The following is a 19,093-nucleotide window of genomic DNA, read 5'->3' on the forward strand; positions in this document are numbered from 1 at the left end:
CATTAAAAAAAAAAAAAAGCCTTGAGGACATCCCACTTTCAGAGTTTTCAACTCAATGTAGCATAAATTCAAGCCACTTCAAACATGTCATGTAAACTAAGACTGCAGGTTCTTCCAGGCTGGTGTGCAGTTGTCTATTTCCTTCCTTGTCTGTTTACCTACAATTTAAGCCCATGTCTGTCTGCTTCTATTAGTACTTCTTTAAGCCCAGTGCAAATGCTCTACCACTGAGCTACATCTACAGGACTCCAAGAAAATATTGTTTACTAAATGAGCCCCCTTCTCTAAATATGTTCATGAAAAAATCTTACTTGCCATTTTTTTCTCTGTACCTGAGTAAAGTCTTTGTCTTGAAGCATTCAAAAATGGATTATGAGGGTGGGAGAGATGGCTTAGCTATTGAGGCACTTGCCTGCAAAGCATAAGAGACAAGGTTTGATTCTCTAGCATCCATGTAAGCCAGATGCACAAAGTGGATTATTTGCAGTGGCTAGAGGCCCTGGCACAACCCTTCCTTCCTTCCTTCCTTCCTTCCTTCCTTCCTTCCTTCCTTCCTTCCTTCCTTCCTTCCTTCCTTCCTTTCTTCTTTTCTCTTTCCTTCTTTTGTATCTTTCTCTCCCTCTTTCTCTCAAATACATAAATTAGCTAAATATCTTAAAATGTATTATGAGTGAATTACAAACTGATTTATCTTCTTGCTTTCTACAGTACGCTAAATGGTCATGAAGGAGCCTGATAGGATCACCAAGTTTAGACACCATCGTACTAATGTGTGTGCAAATGTTCTTTCTCTTTTCACTTGTCATGACCAAAATAGTTCAAATTCATTTGATATTGAAGTTTCAAAATAACCACAAAATATGTAGATCAGTTCAAATTTACTCAGGCTAATAAATACCTGTTGCCTTGGGCTCTCTAAGAAGTTTCCTATTACATGGCCCTCTGCAGAGCTACTTCCCTCCCAACACTTCAAACTTAACACTGTGTGGCACAAAAGAGCCCACTGGCCATGTATTCGGAATGGCTCCTAGCCATGCTTCCCTAATCATAAAATATGAACTGATCACTGCCCTCAATGGGTTGAACATTAAACTTTTATATGCACTAATGCCTATAATTTATGCAGAATGGGAGACACTTAATGATATAGAAGTGAGAGATTTTCAGTAAAATATAATCTTATTCATCTCAAAGTATAAAATTAAAAACCAATACATAAATGTTTAGTTCTCATTCAAATAAATATTTTTGTATGAATGTTTTGCTTTGTTTTTCTGAGGTAGGGTCTCATTCTAGCTGAGGCTGTCCTGCAATTCACTATGTAGTCTTAAGGTGGCCTTGAACTCACAGTGATCCTCCTACTTCTGCCTCCAGAGTTCTGGGATTAAGGGCACGTGTCACCACACCCAGCTTGTATGAATGATTTTTAATCTGTAAACTATTTCTGACATGTTGGATACTATAAAGAGACATTTGTAATTCCTATAAGCAAGATAAAACATTAGCTTATGCATCAGTATGTGCACAAGTTATGGTAGATAATGAGGTTTGAAACAGTTTTCTTTGAATTTTTGAAATCTACAAAGTGGAAATCAGCCTAAAAGAACTATCTGAGAAACCATTTTTCCCCTACCAATCTTACTCTAAAATCAAGAACTTTGACCTGTTTATATGCATACAAGTAAATACAACAGTTGTTTCCATTATTAATCTACATAAAAATTCTACTTGATTATTTATTCTTTGATATCAAGCCATGAAGTTTTATGAGACAATAAGTTATTTCAGAGCATGAAATAATTCCCTCAGATGCAAATAAACTATGGTTATGTAAAAGTAAAGTCATAAGGACAGTCTTGTGATAATACACTTAGAATTCTACCTATTCGCTATGAACATATGCCCATCTGTTTCCCCTATTAGGAAATAGATGGGAATTTTATTTGAAGAATTCATTCATTTTATTTTCACATCCCTTGTTACTTAAGATCTGTCAAACATACATAATCAAACCAGTCAGTGTTCCTTCTGGAATCAAGCCATCATCATGGCTTCTGGTGGACCACGTTATATAGGAACAATTTACTTTGCTTTCATCCAGCATGTTCAAACTAACTGCACACATATCCATAAACAACACTATATAAATTTTATGAAGTAATAACATTAATTTTTAGATAAATTAAATATGACATATATTTATTATATAGATTGTAAAATGAGTTATTATGATAGAAGTAAACTGAAACTATCTGGATCCAACTTCTGAAAGTTACATTTTCTTCACCTTCAAGTTGTCAAGTGAGCTGCTGCTTCTCATGTCAACATTGACCCTAAGCTGATTTTGACCAGAACTGAGGTTCCTTTGCAGCTTAGCCATTTGAGAATCTTTGAACATGCTATGTACACATTCAAGTGAATGGTAAACATACATGAGATCTACTTTTCCATTCTGAGGCTGGTCACCTGAAAGCTATAGGACTATTCTGCTTTCCAGAAATTAAACTTTACCTGTATTCTTTTTTTAACATTTTATTTTTATTTATTTATTTGAGAGAGAAGTGGAGGGGGGAGAGAGAGATAGAGAGAGGGATGGAGAGAATGGATATACCAGGGACTCTAGCCACTGCAAAAGAACTCCAGACACATGTACCACCTTGTGCATCTGGTTTACATGGGTCCTGGAGAATCAAGCCTGGGACCTTTGGCTTTGCAGTCAAGGGCCTTAACCAATAAGCAATCTCTCCTGTCCTTACAATATTCAGTCTATCAATATTTTGACATGGATGATGAAGGACGGTTAAAAGAAAGAGACATCAGAATAAAACCAGGACTAATTGGACAGCAAAGGAAGTTAATATAATGGGGAGGATGGGGATGAAAATGGATAATATGATCAAATTATACTATGTACATATAGGAAATGTATCTATCTATCTACATACATACATACATACATACATATATATATATATATATATATGTATGTGTATATATATATATATATAATTTTTACTTTATATGAGTGTGTGCGTGAGAGAGAGAGTGAGAGAAAGAAACAGAGAGAGGGAGAGAAAATGGGCACACCAGTGCCTTCAGTCACTGCAAATGAACTCGAGACGCATGTGCCTCCTTGTGCATCTGGCTTACATGGGTCCTGGAGAGTTGAACTGGGATCCTTTGGCTTTGCAGGCAAATGTCTTAACTGCTAAGCAATCTCTCCAGCCCAATTAATATATTTTTTAAATAAAAAAATATAATCTGGGCATGGATTGGTATGTCCGTTCAGCACTAGAATGGCAGAGACAGAAGAACGCCTGGAGCTTCTTGGGTGAGTTTTAGGCCAACGAGAGAGTCAACCTCAAGAAGAGGTGACCAGTGTCCCTGACAATAATGCCTAAGACTATGCTCTTGCCTACACACACAGGTGCATACACATGCACATGCACTCTCATGTGTGCCTGTACATGCCAATGCACACACGTGTGTGCACACTACATACACACGTGTGCCAGGCTCTGCCAGCGGGCAGGTAGTGCTGAGGGAAGGACCAGGCCTGCTGGTTCCTCCCAAGGGGTTGAGGAGGAAGATGAGCGTACGACAACTCAGAAACCTCTCCTGGGGCCACCGGAGAAAAACCACACTGAGTCAGGAGTCTTTCCAAGCAGGAACTCACAGGAACTCGCTTTATTGCTATGAGCAGTTGCCTATATCATGGTGGGGATGAAGGCGGGGATTTTAGGACTGGGCGGGGGGGGGGGGGGGGAGTGTGGAGAGGTAAGTGCCAATAGTAAACTGTAACTACTGAAATGGTAATTACAATTCCTATGTGGAAGTAGCAGGCCAGAAGCCATTAGGCATCTTGCTGAGTCCCAGGTGGCCAGTGACAGGTCGCCAAACTTTAGCTAGGCTCAGGAAGTTCCACTAGGCCTCACACCTGGTCCTTTCAGGGCCCAACACATGTGAAAGTGAGTTTAATGTCTCTGCGGCACCACCTTCCATGGAAATCAGAATTCTAGGGGAATTCCCAGGATCTCTGGATTTTATAATTTAAAACATAGTATTCTAATTTGTTTGTAATAATTCAATTATACTTAATCCTCTTTAACAATCATTGTATTTGCAGCTTATATTATACAAAATCGGCCCAGAGCTCCCTGTGGAGCTATAGATGAATGGACCCAATCTCTTTTCGAGGCATCTCCAGGGATGCTCCAATGGCATACAGTACATTCCCATTAAACTTTTCTTTTCCCACCTATATTTCCTACCTAGTATAGCAAATTATAAAAGACAAAGGACTGGAATGGTTCTAGAATCCTCTGCTTTCTCATCTGACATAAATCCATTGTCAACTCAATTTCTCAAATACGTCTTGTTTCTTTCATTTGCCACATCATTCATGCCAGTTTCTTGAGTTCAAATTATTACCACATTTTATTTGCTCTTTTACAATAGCTTCATAGTTCTTTTGTTATTTCCTTCAGCTCCTTCCTCATCAAAGATCGCTTCATTTTTCTAACTTATTTCCTTGGTACTTTCATTGCCTACAACCCAATGTGAAAACTCCCATGGCTGTGGCAGATGTCATACAGACCTTTGCCTGACACCGCCACCTCTTCTCCTGATACACTTCTACTATGCAAAAATCTCAGGTATCTCCAACCCATAATATCCCTCTACTTTCCCACATGCCATTCTGTCCAAAAGATGATTGTCACTTAGATATCCTTCGATGACGAAGGCCAGCATCTTTGTCTCACAGTCGACTCTTGTCATCTTCCTCTAGCCATCCTCTGAGAACCCTGAGGTTCCGTTAGATGGCCAACTGGAAAAGCCAGATTCCTTAGGCCATGTGTCATAAGTGCTGTGTGTTTTGCACAATACTCTGTAACCTGTATCTAGAATAGTAGTATTAATGCCAGTTAAATAAATGTATGCAGTGTTTCAAAGGAGTTCAGGAATATGATTAATAATAAGAGGAGCTTCTATCCATCCCTTTCCACATGTTAGCCTTCTCCTCCACATAAACACAAAAATAAATGAGATTATCATCATTAAGGCACATTCAATGGCTAGTAGTACTTCTAAAACTACCAAAGTATTACATAAGAATTCACAACTAACAGTCAAAGGTTTGCTTTTGAATTCTCTTTGAAACAAGAAATCTAGCTGATTTCATCCTTTTAAAGTAATTTATAATTTTTAAAATACTGTGGTTTCAAATTACAAGTAATGTCAATTTAAACAAGTTATTTAACTTTCTTATGCCTCAGTTTCCTGATTAACAAAATGAAGACAACCTCCTATGAATAAGTGTTTTAATACATGCTGTTTTCCTTAAAAGCTTAAATGTTATTTTAACATACACAATTAACAGATATGCTAATAACTTGATAGCAATATCAACTAATTTAAGCAGATAATCTATATGTTTCAATCTTCTAGCAATCACAATGACAAGATTTCCATTTTAGTTAGGTTTTGTTTTATACTTTTAACCTCAGAGCTTATGTATTTCAGAATAGTTTTGTTAAAATGTCTACTTTAAGGAAGACAAAAGGAAGGCAAAGTTTCCTGATTCAAAATTTCTAACAAAAAAGAAAATATAATGAGGAAAGAAATCACTTCTAAATAGAGACCATCACACAGGCATGGTTTACAGGTAGGTACTGAAGAGCCATACCTTTCTAACTAAGGGAGTTTATATTCAAATGTACAGGTGAGATGGGGTTGTAAAGTTCTAGGTTATTTGAGGCCATCACTTAAAATTTCCAAAGCTTTCATCACTAGAAGAAATATTCATATATTTTAAAAGCTATATATTTAACAGAGTAGTGGCTCAAGGTTAGCAGGAATAGGAAATGGTCCAAGAAAGGTGAATCTTTTTTAAGTACTATGTGTCCTTCCAGCTGGACAAAATCATGAAAGAAAGTGTCATAAATACATACTCTCCCTTTGACCTTAAAATGTTAGCATGTCATTTGTTAGCACAAAATATGCTAAATATCATTCAGATTGTTGTTCAGAAAGCATAATCGAAGACACTCTTTTGGCACTGACAAGGTCCCTTTTGTTTTATAACATTAAAAACAATAAAAGAGGCTGGAGAATTGGCTTAGTACTTATGGCATTTGCCTGCAAAGGACCCAGTTTAGATTTCCCAGGACTGATGTAACCCAAATGTACAATGTGACACATGCATCTGGAGTTTCTTGGAAGAGGCTGGAGGTCCTGACTTGCCCATTCTCTCCCTCCCTTGCTCTCTCTGCCTCTTTTTCTCTCAAATAAGTAAATTAATAAGTAATGTTTAAAAACACTAGCAAATGTATAGGATATTATAATTATCATTAAACTAAGAAAGGATACTAGTTTTCCAAATCATCACTTATTAAGGAATATCATGGCAACTAAACTTTAAGTTCTAAATCACTTAAAGAAACTGCAAAGTAAGCTCTTAAACTGTTGACTTGTTTCATTTCCCAGAATTGTTTCTGCATACACCATTGCTACCAATTTCAGGCATAAGCATGATCTTGGAGTTTACAATTATCTACTTCCCTTAGAGATGTGTATGTCCACTGTCAATTCTGTAAAGTCCCTATGAATTCTATGCACACAGAGCAATAAGGGGACCAGATTTTGCCCTAGTGCTCAGCCCTGGGCTCTCCCCACTCTTACCTTCTATGATGTAGACACACTCCCGGTCTGGAGGGTACTTGCTGGGATAATTGGGAGAGGTGAAGACACCTCCCTCGGCATGTTTTGTCCAAGTTCCACACTGCACTGATTTCTGTGTTTCTGGGGTGGTTTGCTTCTCTATAAGACAAAAACACAGCAAAAAAAAAATTTAAAAAGAACCATTGTTCAATTTGTTATAGCACTAAAAATATAGAGGGTATTCTTATAGTATCCATTAGTAAATTAATTTTGAAATACTCTTCTAGTCAAACCCAATAAATTACACACACCATAAAATTTTCAGCTGCTATGGATTATTAAAAGCATGGGGAAAATAGGAAAATGCAAAATAATTATAGATTTTCACTAGCATTCCTCCCACTGCCCCCCACACCCGCCACACACAGAGTACATACCTGTACCTTTCTTGATTGCCCCAGACAAATGGAGAATGATTAAACTTGCTACAACTGAAACAGAAAAAGGGAAATTAGAAAGAAAACAACACAGGAAAGGTTATCACATTCTTATAAATCCATAAGAAAACTTTAAAGATAAAATGATACCAAGGCAGATTAATGTTGTCATTGTGACCAGCCAGTCTACTTGGAACTTGCAAAGTCCAATCGGAAATCATTCAACTTCAAGGAAAACTTGTCATTAGCTTAAGGAAGTCTTGCAGCTTTAGAATGGATTAGACCCAACTGCCAAAGGTAAATACTTTAAAGTGAAGGGGCAGCATTGTAGTCTTTTCATGGCACACAGACTATGGTAGGCTTTCAGGACGCTCCCTCTTATTAAATGATCCTTTGCTGGAGGAAGTGTTGTCAGCATCTTTGAAAGTAGGGAGGGACAGCTGGTAAATGGAGGAAAAACATTGAGGAAAAGCTTCCTGATTGACCATAATATGATGCCAATGTGGTAGGATTTTAGAATGCAAACAATCTGCAAATCCTACTGAGATGGGGGAGGGAGAAGAGGAGCGCAGATTAACTTGGATTGCAGGCACTCAACTGCATCAAAAGAAGGTTTTTGTTGGTTGATTGGTTTGTCTTCACAAAAAATGAGCTACCAAGGAGCCCTGTCCACAACATCCTAGGCTGTGAAATTCCATCGTGTGGAACCTTAACTTTCACTCAAAACGTACTGGCCACCAGAAGTAGGTGATGAATTAGAGAAAGCGATTTCTAGAAGTATTAAGAGACTCACTGTTTAGGCTCAGAGAGCCTTGTCTGTGACTTAACAGTGAATCTGCACGGCCTCTCTGATCTCAACTTCTGTGGTCTTGATTTCACACAACACTTAGAAAACCTGGAACTAGCAAAGGGTTAAAACCACCTAGTTTTCGTGGCTCCTGGCATTTCTTCTGCTGTTTTATTTTCACTATTTGTTTTGAAGCCCAATTACATTTAAAAAAAAAAAAAAACAACTACATTCACTTAGTTTCACCAAAAGTGAATTTGGGGATGAGCAAGCATAATTATTAGGTATTTCCTAATCTCTAAATCTTACTACACTTGCTTATCTTGTCTAAGAAAATTGCTTCGGGGGCCTTGGCATGATATTTGAAGAATTTTCAGTTGTATCAATTTGTATCCTAGCATGGCTGTGCAGCGCATCTACTGTTAATATTGAAAGATTGATTTGTTTGCACACATACACACACACACACACACACACAGAGGCACACACATTTCTTAACTTAAGATTCCAGATTCCACACTCCCACCCCCACCACACGTACGCACAGGGAAGCATGCTTGTCAACCTTACATACCAGGGAGAACATTCCATCTCTGTTTTTGCTTCCCCTGATGGGATGGGAATCACACCACCGAACGCGTACTACGTTTAACTGACAAGCGAGGCAGGTCTCCTAACTGCGTGGCACAGGTTGAACCCTCCAGCCTTTGCTTTTCCGGGGCGACTTGTGCACCTCGCATTTTCCAGTCATCGCCTCTACTTAAATGAGTTACCTGGGTTGCTGTTTTCCACTTCTCCCTAGCTCACCTCGTAGGCTTTAGCAAGCATACTCAGAAGCAGTATGAGCTCCAGGGAGCAGAAGCCTGGCAAACACCTATCCAGACGCTTCGTGGGAGGCTGGTTGGCGGGGGGGGAGGGCGGGGGGATGGAGGGTGGTATTCGGGTGTGCCATGCCTTACCTGGTGAATGCGAAGTGGGGCCCGCCCAAGCTGCTGAATCCCAGGAGATGAGGAATGGCCCCTCTCATCCCACTAAGAACTCCTCCTCTCCCCCTTCCTGTTTCACCCTGGGTCCTCACTTGTGGACATAACACTTGCCCACCTCTGAACTACCATCTAGACAGCTCCCTCGCCCCCGGGGTTGGGGGGGGGGGTTCCTGCCTTTGGTAAGACTGTTTTCCCTGACCCACTCTGAGGTCCAGCGGCACCTCACTAGTGCGCCGCCCCCGCCGGGCTCTCCCAGCCTGCAATACACAAAGTTTACGTGTGCCCCGCACTCCGAGGGACCGCAGGGTCTGGCTGGAGCCTGGTGTTGAGCTTTTCCTAGCGCTTTCGTCCAAAGAGGATGTGGAGGGGGTGAGGGAGGTGGCTGTGGACGGGGGAGGGTTGCAGATTGGCGAGGCTGCGGAGGTACTCACTGTGAAACAAACTGCGTCCATGGATCATGTCTGTGCGCTACACCAGAGGCTCCGATCTCCACTAATTCCATTTAGAGACGGGAAGACTTCGGTGGTGGGGGAGAGGATGGGAGTCCAAGAGATTTTTAAATATGCAAAAAAAAAAAAACCACGAGCAAAATATACGGAGGGGCGGGGAGGTGAGGAGGTGGGGAGGGTGAGGAGGAGAGCGAGAGACGAAAGAAAGCGATCCGAAAACTGGTCCGTCTTCCGCCCCTGGTTCGTTGTCACCGTCGCTCGCTCGCTCGCTCTCTCTCTCTCCCTCTCTCTCTCTCTCTCTCTCTCTCTCTCTCTCTCTCTCTCACCGCCGCGATGCCAGCAGCATCCCCACCATGACGCTCACATCACACGAGGGCGCCGAACGCCACCAACCGCGCCGGCACCGCGGCGGGCAGCGCCCTCCTTGGCTTCAGCAGGACGCGGCGGGAGTCGGTGCGCACGGGCGGCGGACGCGGGGCGAACCCCGAAAAGCTCCGGAAGCCCAGGAGTGGACCAGGGTCCAGTGTGCGTGTGTGTGTGTGTGTGTGTGTGTGTGTGTGTGTGTGTGTGTGTGTGTGTCGGGGGTGGGGGGAGATGAAAGGCGATGGGCAGCGCGCGGCTGGGGCCCCGGGTCCTGACGGACGACAGCGACGGGGCGGTCAGGGGCTCGCTCAGTCCCCGGTCTCATCCACCAGGAGCAGCAGGTCGGCGCAGCGTAGCCAGGAGGATGTCCAGCCGCAGCCCTCCTCTCCCCGGCTTTGGGAGATCTTCCGCTGAGGCATTGAACCCGGGAGGCAAGGGTCCGTCATGGGCTCGCCGGGCTCCACGCCACCTCTGCGATCTTGAGGGAAGAGATGCTTGGAGGGTGGGCGTCCGGGTTGGGGGAAGGCTCCGGGGTGGTGGAAGGGCGGGCGAGGGGAAGGGGGAGGGCTAAAAGACGGAGGGGAAGGGAGGGAAAGGGAAATCTGGAAGATGGGGAAGAGTTACCAAGTGGGCGTCTTAGAGCCCTGGGCTGCAAAAGACCCTCCGAGATGCCGCCGAAACCAGGGCGAGATCCCGCAGCTGCGCGAGGCTGGCCCCCTCGGGGCGGTGCGCGGGGCGGAATGGGGCGGCGGCGACGGCAAGGACATCACAGTGGCTGGGATCTGGGGGAGGAAGGGGGTGGGGATCCGGCTGGGATCCGTTCACTCCACCAGTCCTAGGAGAGAGGCAGGCTAGCTTGCGGAATTCCACGCTGGCTATCAAAGATGCGGAAAGGGGAGGGGCTACCTCGCCAAAATGCCCTCTGGGGTTTGGGTTTTTCACTTTTTTTATTTTTATTTTTTAAAGCGTCAGAAATTGCAGTGAGTCTGTGCCCGAGCCCTTGAACTGGCATTTTCTGGCGCCTTCTGGTCTCCAGCGTGAGGCTTGGCCCTTAAACCAGTTAGTCTGGGAGAGGAGACTTGGGCGCTAGAAGAAAAAGGCGAACTGGAAAAGTTTCACGATTCATCACTGTGAGGGATACTGAAGCCGCCCACACCACTTTATTCCAGCAAAGACACAGCTTTTCCCTTGAAATTTACCTTTTCTTTCTTTCTTTTTTTCCACAAAAAGAAACAATTAAAACCCGTCCAAAGGTAAGCAGGGACCACCCCACCCTCAAGACACACAAATGCGCGCGCGCTGCGCAGGAAACTCGAGAAGGAAGGAGTCGCTGGAGAGACGGGCCCAGTGTGTAAAATGAGAACATTTGGATACAAAAGAAAGGTGCGCCCAAAGAAGCCCCGCGGGGGCCTGGAGGCGGGCGGGAGAGGGGAGGCCCTCCAAAAGCGCTGCAAAGGCTGCCCTGCGGTTCTCCCCACCGGATCCCGTTCGGGTCCCACTCCCCCTCCCAGGCCCCGGGCAGGTGCGGACCACAGGCGGCCGGATGGTGCAGCGTCTGGAGGTTGGCGACCCGCGGGCGCTCGCTCCTCGGCGCATCGCGCTCGTCCGCAGCGGAGACTGTGCCCCCAGCGGAGATGGAGGCATCTGCGTAACCGAGGGTGGACGGAACAGAAGGAGGCCTGGGGAATCTGCGATCGCGTCTCTAAAGGCCAAGGATACAAGACGCATCCTTGGAAGGAGATGGGAAAGCAGGGGCTTGTGGCCTGGCTCTGCCGCCGCACCTGCGGCGGTGGCCCCGTAACACCCACGTGGCTGAGCACGAGGTTTGGGGTGTGGGTACTCCTTCCAGTCCCGCTCACGTGTTCCCCAGCATCGTACTGGGAGAGGGTTGGGGGAAGGTGAGTTGAGATGAGGGATCCAGTGACAACCCCCCACCCCCACCGCCCATGTCCAGTAAAAAAATCCTTGACATCCACCGTCAACCTGAAAGATTCCTGCCGCCAAGCGTTGGTTCCTGGATCTCCAGAAAGTTGCAAGTCTTTAAAAGTGGGGTAAAGTGACTAAGTAGAATGGTGTGTGTGGGTCCATTCAGGGCGAGTGTGCAAGATATCACTGGAGAAGACTGGGGAAGAGGATGTTAAGGAAGGAGACGAGAGAGACAGGCTGAGATAAGAGGAAGGGAGGGAGGGAGAGAGAGAGAGAGAGACGGGGGGGGGGGGGGGAATCCATCTCCTCCTGAACTCGGGCCTGCGAGAGGAGCTAAGAGCTCAGAAATGGGGAGGCTGAGAGCATAGACGAGACTATCCAGTGAATCTCAGCACAAGTATCTACTTGCAAAGGCATCCAGGGGACACCCCACACAGGTCTCACTGAAGTTCTGTTGACCCACATGTAATTCTTTGTACCAGTTTAGTGTTGGTAGGAGGGGAGGCAATGAAGGGAATGGAGCTGAGGAAGAAGCCCCTCAACTGTCAAGCAGTAAAGGCAAGCTAACAAGACCCCCGTGAAGTATATATGAATCTGGGTCTCCTCTCTGGGAGAAGGTGGTCTTCTTGTCAAACGAACTACGGGCTTGAGATGGTAGTTGAATCTTGGGAGTATTTCTTGAGATTGGTTTCGTCATTACTTGTGATCCAAAACGTGCCATCTTTAAGAAAATGACAAAATTATTCCAAGAAATGGTTGCTCTGTTTAAAATCGATGTAGGTAAATCCGATGGGTTTCCCCCAAAATAAATTGAACACAGAGGAATGAAAATTCGATTTTATGCTAACACTCATCCTTCTTCCTTTTTGACCAGTATATTTCCCAAAGATCTTTATGAACCAAGCAGGTAAGTGAGCATTACAGATTTTGCAAGACGGTTGATCCTTGCATCAGTAGCAATACAGGAAAATCAGCAAGACTTCCTTCTGAGGAAGGGAGATAAGACCCCAGTGTTCAGGTCTTTCTCCTAAATAGTGGCCTAGCTGGAATTGAGGACCCAAGCTCTCCTGAGAGTGCCTGCATACGTGGAGTCCCACACCCGCTCTAGTCTGGAAGCTGAGTGCGTGAGCTTTATAGCTCTTCCCAAAGCTGGACAGAGGAACGCTGGACTCTCTCCCGTAAGATGAGTGAAGACAGATGGCCAGGTGGTGTTTCTACTCCCCTGACCCTCTTACTGTGAAGGTATTCCCCTTTCCTTGAATATTCCATTCCTTTTCCTTTGGCACACACGCACGCATGCTCTGGACCCTCTATCCCATCCTGCTTGCTTGTGGCTTCTCATTCTTGGATCCCTGAGTCACCCGTTGCTGAGCACTAGCTTCCTCCCAGGGACCAATATATTCTTCTTCTTTTTTGTTTTTTATTTTATTTTTTGTTCCTTTCAAAGAAGCAATAACAACATATGGGGAAAGTTCAGCTTCTCCAAGGGAAGGTTAAGAGCACATATGGGCAAATTACAAGATGTAATTATTGTGAAAAGAGAACCTAAGAAACTGATAACTTTTGTAAGTTCGGTATGTCACCAAAACAAAGGCACTCTGCCATGGCTCTCCAAGGTTAGAACACAGTCAGTCTCCCAGAGGGCACAAACACATGATGTACCCATACAAATATGTCATTAATAATAATGAATGAAGAAATAAATAAATAAATATAGCACAGCCATGAAGACAGTGCAGAATCCAAGCTTCTTGATTCCAGGTAAGTATCATTAACTGGTTTCTTTTTATTTATTCGAGAGAGAAAAAGAGGGAGGGACACACACACACACACACACACACACACACACACACACACACAGGGCTAGAGAGAGAGGGGGCCTCCAGCCACTTCCAATGAACTCCAGATGCACGTGCTACCTTGTGTGTATCTGGCTTATGTGGGTCCTGGGGAATCAAACCAAGGTCCTTTGGCTTTGCAGGCAAGCACCTTAATGGCTAAACCATCTTTCCAGCTTCCACTGGTTTCTTTTTTAGCTTGCACCTTTATATCAATCAAAGGTACAAAATATTCCCCCACACCCCAAACAAATTTGCAGATACTCTCACAGCTCAAATGAATGTTTATTGTTCTATAAATGTTTCATATTTTACTTTTGACACTTTCAAAATATGTATTTGCTTTACTTTGGTCATATTCGCCCTCCACAATAATCTCTTATTCTCCTTTCACTACTTCTAAAGCTCCATCTACTTCCCAAAGGCTCCCCTTCCCACTTTTAAGTATTTTTTTGTGACCTAGTGAGTTAAATTAGGATTGCTTGCATAAGCATAGGTGGGGGCTACTTAACAGAGTGACTTGCCAGTAACCACGGCACTGAAGAACATGTCCCTCGCTCCTCCACCAACATCCTCTGCTAATTGCTCCCCTGGGATGAGTGGGGACTCTGGTGGTTCTTATCAATCCGTGATGGGATGTTGGCACACTCAGTGGTGTGCAGCAAATCACATCCAGAAGACAGCATTCCACAGCACTCCGCTCCTTCCTGAAGTTCTGACACCTTTTCTGCCCCCTCTTCCATGTTGCACATTTTCTCCACATGTCCGTGACTTTTTTTTTTTTTTAAGTAGAAAAGATGGAGTTGCAAGCACAATCGGCCTCTTTAATTAATTTCATATGCAGTACTGGCAACTGAAGGTTGGCATTTTCTTGATAAAAAAGATGGTGCTATAATAAATACATAAATAAAAGTGTTTTGGACACATTCCATTTCATGTAAATATTTTATTGCTAAATAGCATTTTATCCACTTACATATTTATGACGTACAAAAGGTTAGTTACACCCATTATGTTAACTCATCAATATACAAATTTAGTAATTTTAGTTTCTTTTTATTGTTGTGACACAATATCTGCCAAAGACAACTTAAAGATGGATATATTTGATTCATGATTTGAGAAGACACACTTAGCCATGGCAGGGCATTCATGGTGACTGAAGATTACAACAGCTAGCCACGTCATATCTGCCATGAGGAAGTAGGTTGGATGGATGCTGGTACTCAGTTTTCTTTCTCCTTTTTCCCAGTCTTCATCACACAGGATGGAGCTGCTCACATTCAAGGCATCGTTTTCTTAGGACCTTTGTAGATTGAGTTTACCATTTGAGGGAGTACCCTCAGTCACGGTGAGGAGATCGTCATGGTGATAGGAGCTGATCACATTGCTCCCATAATCAGGAAACAGATGAATGCTAATGCTCAGCTCACTTTCTCTTTTATTTTATTCTTATTAATTCTATGACCTCAGTCCATAGGGTGGTATATCTTTAGGCAATTCTCAAGCCATTCAAGTTAACAATAAAGATTAGTTATCACAGTGGGATCTTTATTAAAAAAACAAAAAACTAGTAAAAACAAAAAAGGTGCTATGCACTGCAGTGTTCTTGAAAATTATCTCTAAAACTAAAAAGAATCTGATGACTTGTAAGCAAGTTTGATTATATCGTCTCTTCAATAATCTGTTAATATACTTTGGCAGGGTATCCTTAAAATAAATGATATGCCAATGATCTTTGGAATATTATATGCAAACCACGGAGGATAAATAATATAATGAATAGGAAAATATGAAATACAGCTTCCTTAGAAGTACACATATGTTGGATTGTTAAATAGCACAATTACTAGTCTCTTGAGGGCAAGGACCTCCAAGAACTGCTTTATCCAACCGATATTTAGCCCACCAGAACATTCTGATACATAGTTGCTATGAGTTTTGCTTAACATCATATAACCATTGTGTTCCATGGATTACTAGTCTTTTTGCAGAAAGTATGAAGGCGGCAAAATTTATGCTAAAGTTTTGGGAGGTTAGTCTCTTGAGGGCAAGGACCTCCAAGAACTGCTTTATCCAACCGATATTTAGCCCACCAGAACATTCTGATACATAGTTGCTATGAGTTTTGCTTAACATCATATAACCATTGTGTTCCATGGATTACTAGTCTTTTTGCAGAAAGTATGAAGGCAGCAAAATTTATGCTAAAGTTTTGGGAGGTTATTTGCATTTTAATCGATAGTTGACAATGGCTTATAAAATAACTTTTTTTATTTATTTAACTTATATATTTGAGGGCGACAGGCAGAGATAGAGGGAACGGGGCACCAGGGCCTCCAGCCACTGCAGATGAACTCCAGTTGCATGCGCTACCTTGTGCATCTGGCTCACATGGGTCCTGGGAAATGGAGCCTGGAGCCTCAAACTGGAGTCCTTAGGCTTCATAGGCAAGTGCTTACCTACTAAGCCATCTCTCCAGCTCTAAAATAACATCTTTTTATTTAAGTTCGACATAGTGGCATAGGTAGGCCTCTAACCCAACTATTCTCAAGGCTGAAGCAAGAGGATCACAAGTATGAGAACTCCCTAAACCACAGTGAGTTCATGACCAACTCAAACTCTGTGAGATGCTATCACAGTAATAACAGGAAAAGGTCTTGTTGTGTAGCTCAGCAGTGGAACATCTGTCTATTGTAGTCAAGACTGATGTCAAGCCTTGTTGCGGAAAAAAAAAGTAAATCACAAACACCCCATCCAACTCAATAGTAGCTCAGTATAATAGAAGTCAAAACAAACCAAAGAAGTATTTAAGAAGCCATATCCCCAGTTCAGAAGATGTGATTGCTCCATTAGGAGGACTATATTTGCTCCATCATATCATAACATCCCCGGTACAAAAAGAGATTGAATAATACTTGGAAACTAAGTTAAGCTAAAGATTAATTTTATATGCTCTATCAAAACATCTATTAATTAAAAGACATAACTTAAAATTGCTAAATCATTATTGTGAATATTATTCATGAGTTTGACACATCTTTATTAATTAAAAAATTTATTATTTATTTGAAGAGAGAGAGAGAGGGCACATCAGGGTCTCTGCCACTGCAAAGAACTCCAGATGCATGAACCACTTTATGTAGCTGGCTTTATGTGGGTCCTGGGGAACCAAACCAGTTCATTAGTTTTTGCAGGGAAGTGTCATAAGCACTGGGCCATGTCTTCAGCTCCACATTTTTTTTTCTTATAATTGATATGGTATTAGGAAACACTTTAAAACATATTCATTGACATTTCAAAGACAAAGAAACAATATAAAAATGATTATTTTAATGTTGGTGTAGAACTATTTACAGAATATTGCAATTTCAAAAGTTATTCATTAGATTTTGAGTGAACATAAAAAGTAGGGCTGGAGAGATGGCTTAGCGGTTAAGTGCTTGCCTGTGAAGCCTAAGGACCCCGGTTCGAGGCTCGGTTCCCCAGGTCCCACGTTAGCCAGATGCACAAGGGGGCGCACGCGTCTGGAGTTCGTTTGCAGAGGCTGGAAGCCCTGGCGCGCCCATTCTCTCTCTCTCCCTCTATCTGTCTTTCTCTCTGTGTCTGTCGCTCTCAAATAAATAAATAAATAAAAATTTTTTTAAAAAGTAACAACTTTCATTATATGCTCATAGAAAATTTGTTTTTATTTATTCTTATTCTTGACCTCCCCCCACCATTTATATGCTTCTTCCTGTTGGTGCTCTTCCTTTCAGTTTTCATGTTGTGTGATCCATTACCCTCCCCCCTCTAGGATGTCTTCCCACTTCATGGTCACCTTTGTAGTTTTATGACCTTGGCATACACACACACACACACACACACACACTGTAGGATCTACATATGAGAGAAAAACCTGATTTTTTTTTTTTTTTTTTTTTTGGTAGAGACTAACTGTAGCCCATGCTGACCTGGAATTCACTATGTAGTCTCATGATGGCCTCAAACTCATGGCAATCTTCCTACCTCTGCCTCCTGAGTACTGGGATTAAAGGCATGTGCTACCATGCCCAGCTTTTTTCTTTTATTTCAATTTTAATTTTTTTTTTTTTTTTAATTTCAGAGAGAGAGAGAGAAGGAGGAGGAGAGAGAAAGACACAGATAGAGAATGGCAGTCAGGGCCTCCAGCCATTGCAAACGAACTCCAAATGCATGCTCCCCTTGTGCATCTGGCTTACATGGGTCCTGGATAGTTTGAACCTGGGTCCTTTGGCTTTGCAGGCAAATGCCTCAATGGCTAAGCCATCTCTCCAGCCCCTGGTACTTTGATATTTGCTTTCTGTGTAAGACTTATTCCTTAAGATAATGACTTAATATTCTGTTCACTTCAAATACTTTCTATAGAGGTCCCAACAGCACAGGAAATAGCCTCAAGATTTGACAAATAAGATTTGCATGGAAATCAAAGTTTCCAGTACAAGAAAGGAAATAATCACTAGATTGAAGAAAGAGTTTACAGCATGAGAAAAAAATCTTTGTCATCTATGCATCAGACAAGGGTTATTGTTCGTAATATATGATGAACTGCAAAAATTAAACATCAACAAAACCAAACAAATCATCCAATCACTAAATGTGTTAATGACCTGAATTGAGAATTTCCCAAGGAAGAAGCACAGATGGCAAATGCATATTTAAGAAAGTGCCAAACATCCTCAGTCATCAAGACAAATGAAAACTCAAGAAGCTTCCAGGTTCCATTTCACCCTAGTCAGGATGACTTCCATCTCCAATGCTCAGGGAATGTCTGTGAGGGTGTGGGGAAAGAGGTATTGCCTGTGGGAGTGCACGCTGGACAGACGCATGGAATATCTGTGAGGGTGTAGAGAAAGACGAACTTCTGGTGGGGATATAAACAGTTGCAGACGCTGTAGAAGTCAGTGTTATTTCTCAAAAAAAAAAAAAAAAAAAACACTTCAAAGCTCCTATGACATTTTTAGCATTATCTTTTCCATGTAAAGAAGAGTCTCCAGAGATTTCTAGCCCAATCCCCAAGCCAATATTACCTACCATTTCCTGTAGCAGTTTCTTCTCATTCCTGAATACCATGGTGTTGCAAGAACTTACCCACTTATAACAACCTTCTCCAAGGCAATGCTTTAAACTACACACTAATGTGCCGGCATGGCTTGATTCTGGCCTGGCTGGGGTCCAGCACATCTTGCCCTTTTTTCTTGCTCCATCCATGCATCCTCCTTCTCCCACTCACTTTCTGTCTTTCTTTTTTTCCCACTCACTTTCTTATGGTGACTCTCATCTTCCAGTGTTTTCTGAATGGCTTGGCTTCTCACAGCATGGTACTCTTAGATTGTTTACTTTTTTGCTGGTGTTTCTGACTCATCAGTAACAGGAAATGCAAGCTGCAAGGCCACAGAAGGAATACAGTTAGAACTGACACTTAAAAAAAAAAAAAACACAAAAAACTTCTGTCTTATTCAACTGATAATTGCAGTCCTCAAACTCCTTCAGAGTCTAGGGGATGGAAAAATATAGAAGTTACTCTGATATTACATTGGCATAGTCTTATTAAACAAGAGCACTGTGTGTTTTAAGGCAAATTCCCCTCATTGAAACCAGTAAACAATTTTTGCCAGTTTTATCAAAA

General features: G+C 42.6%; 1 protein-coding gene across 12 annotated transcripts in view; it reads right to left on the minus strand.

Moving 5' to 3' along the window:
* The window catches only part of Neto1 (neuropilin and tolloid like 1), a 201,866-nt gene extending 192,129 nt beyond the window's left edge, over positions 1-9,737 (minus strand). For 7 of the 12 annotated variants that reach the window (XM_045135139.1, XM_045135141.1, XM_045135140.1 and 4 more), the window contains exons 1-3: positions 9,302-9,737; positions 7,098-7,151; positions 6,682-6,819 (exon numbers count right to left, since the gene is read on the minus strand). In XM_045135139.1, the coding sequence (XP_044991074.1) occupies positions 6,682-6,819; positions 7,098-7,151; positions 9,302-9,329 (220 nt within the window). In that variant the 5' untranslated portion in view covers positions 9,330-9,737. Of the gene's footprint in view, positions 1-6,681; positions 6,820-7,097; positions 7,152-7,247; positions 7,491-9,301 lie in introns of those variants that run through there. The other 5 variants (XM_045135136.1, XM_045135135.1, XM_004654815.2 and 2 more) reach the window with 3 other exon arrangements.
* Positions 9,738-19,093: the final 9,356 nt, after the last annotated feature.

Source organism: Jaculus jaculus, chromosome 15 (genome assembly GCF_020740685.1).
Source record: "Jaculus jaculus isolate mJacJac1 chromosome 15, mJacJac1.mat.Y.cur, whole genome shotgun sequence".
NCBI lineage: Eukaryota > Metazoa > Chordata > Mammalia > Rodentia > Dipodidae > Jaculus > Jaculus jaculus.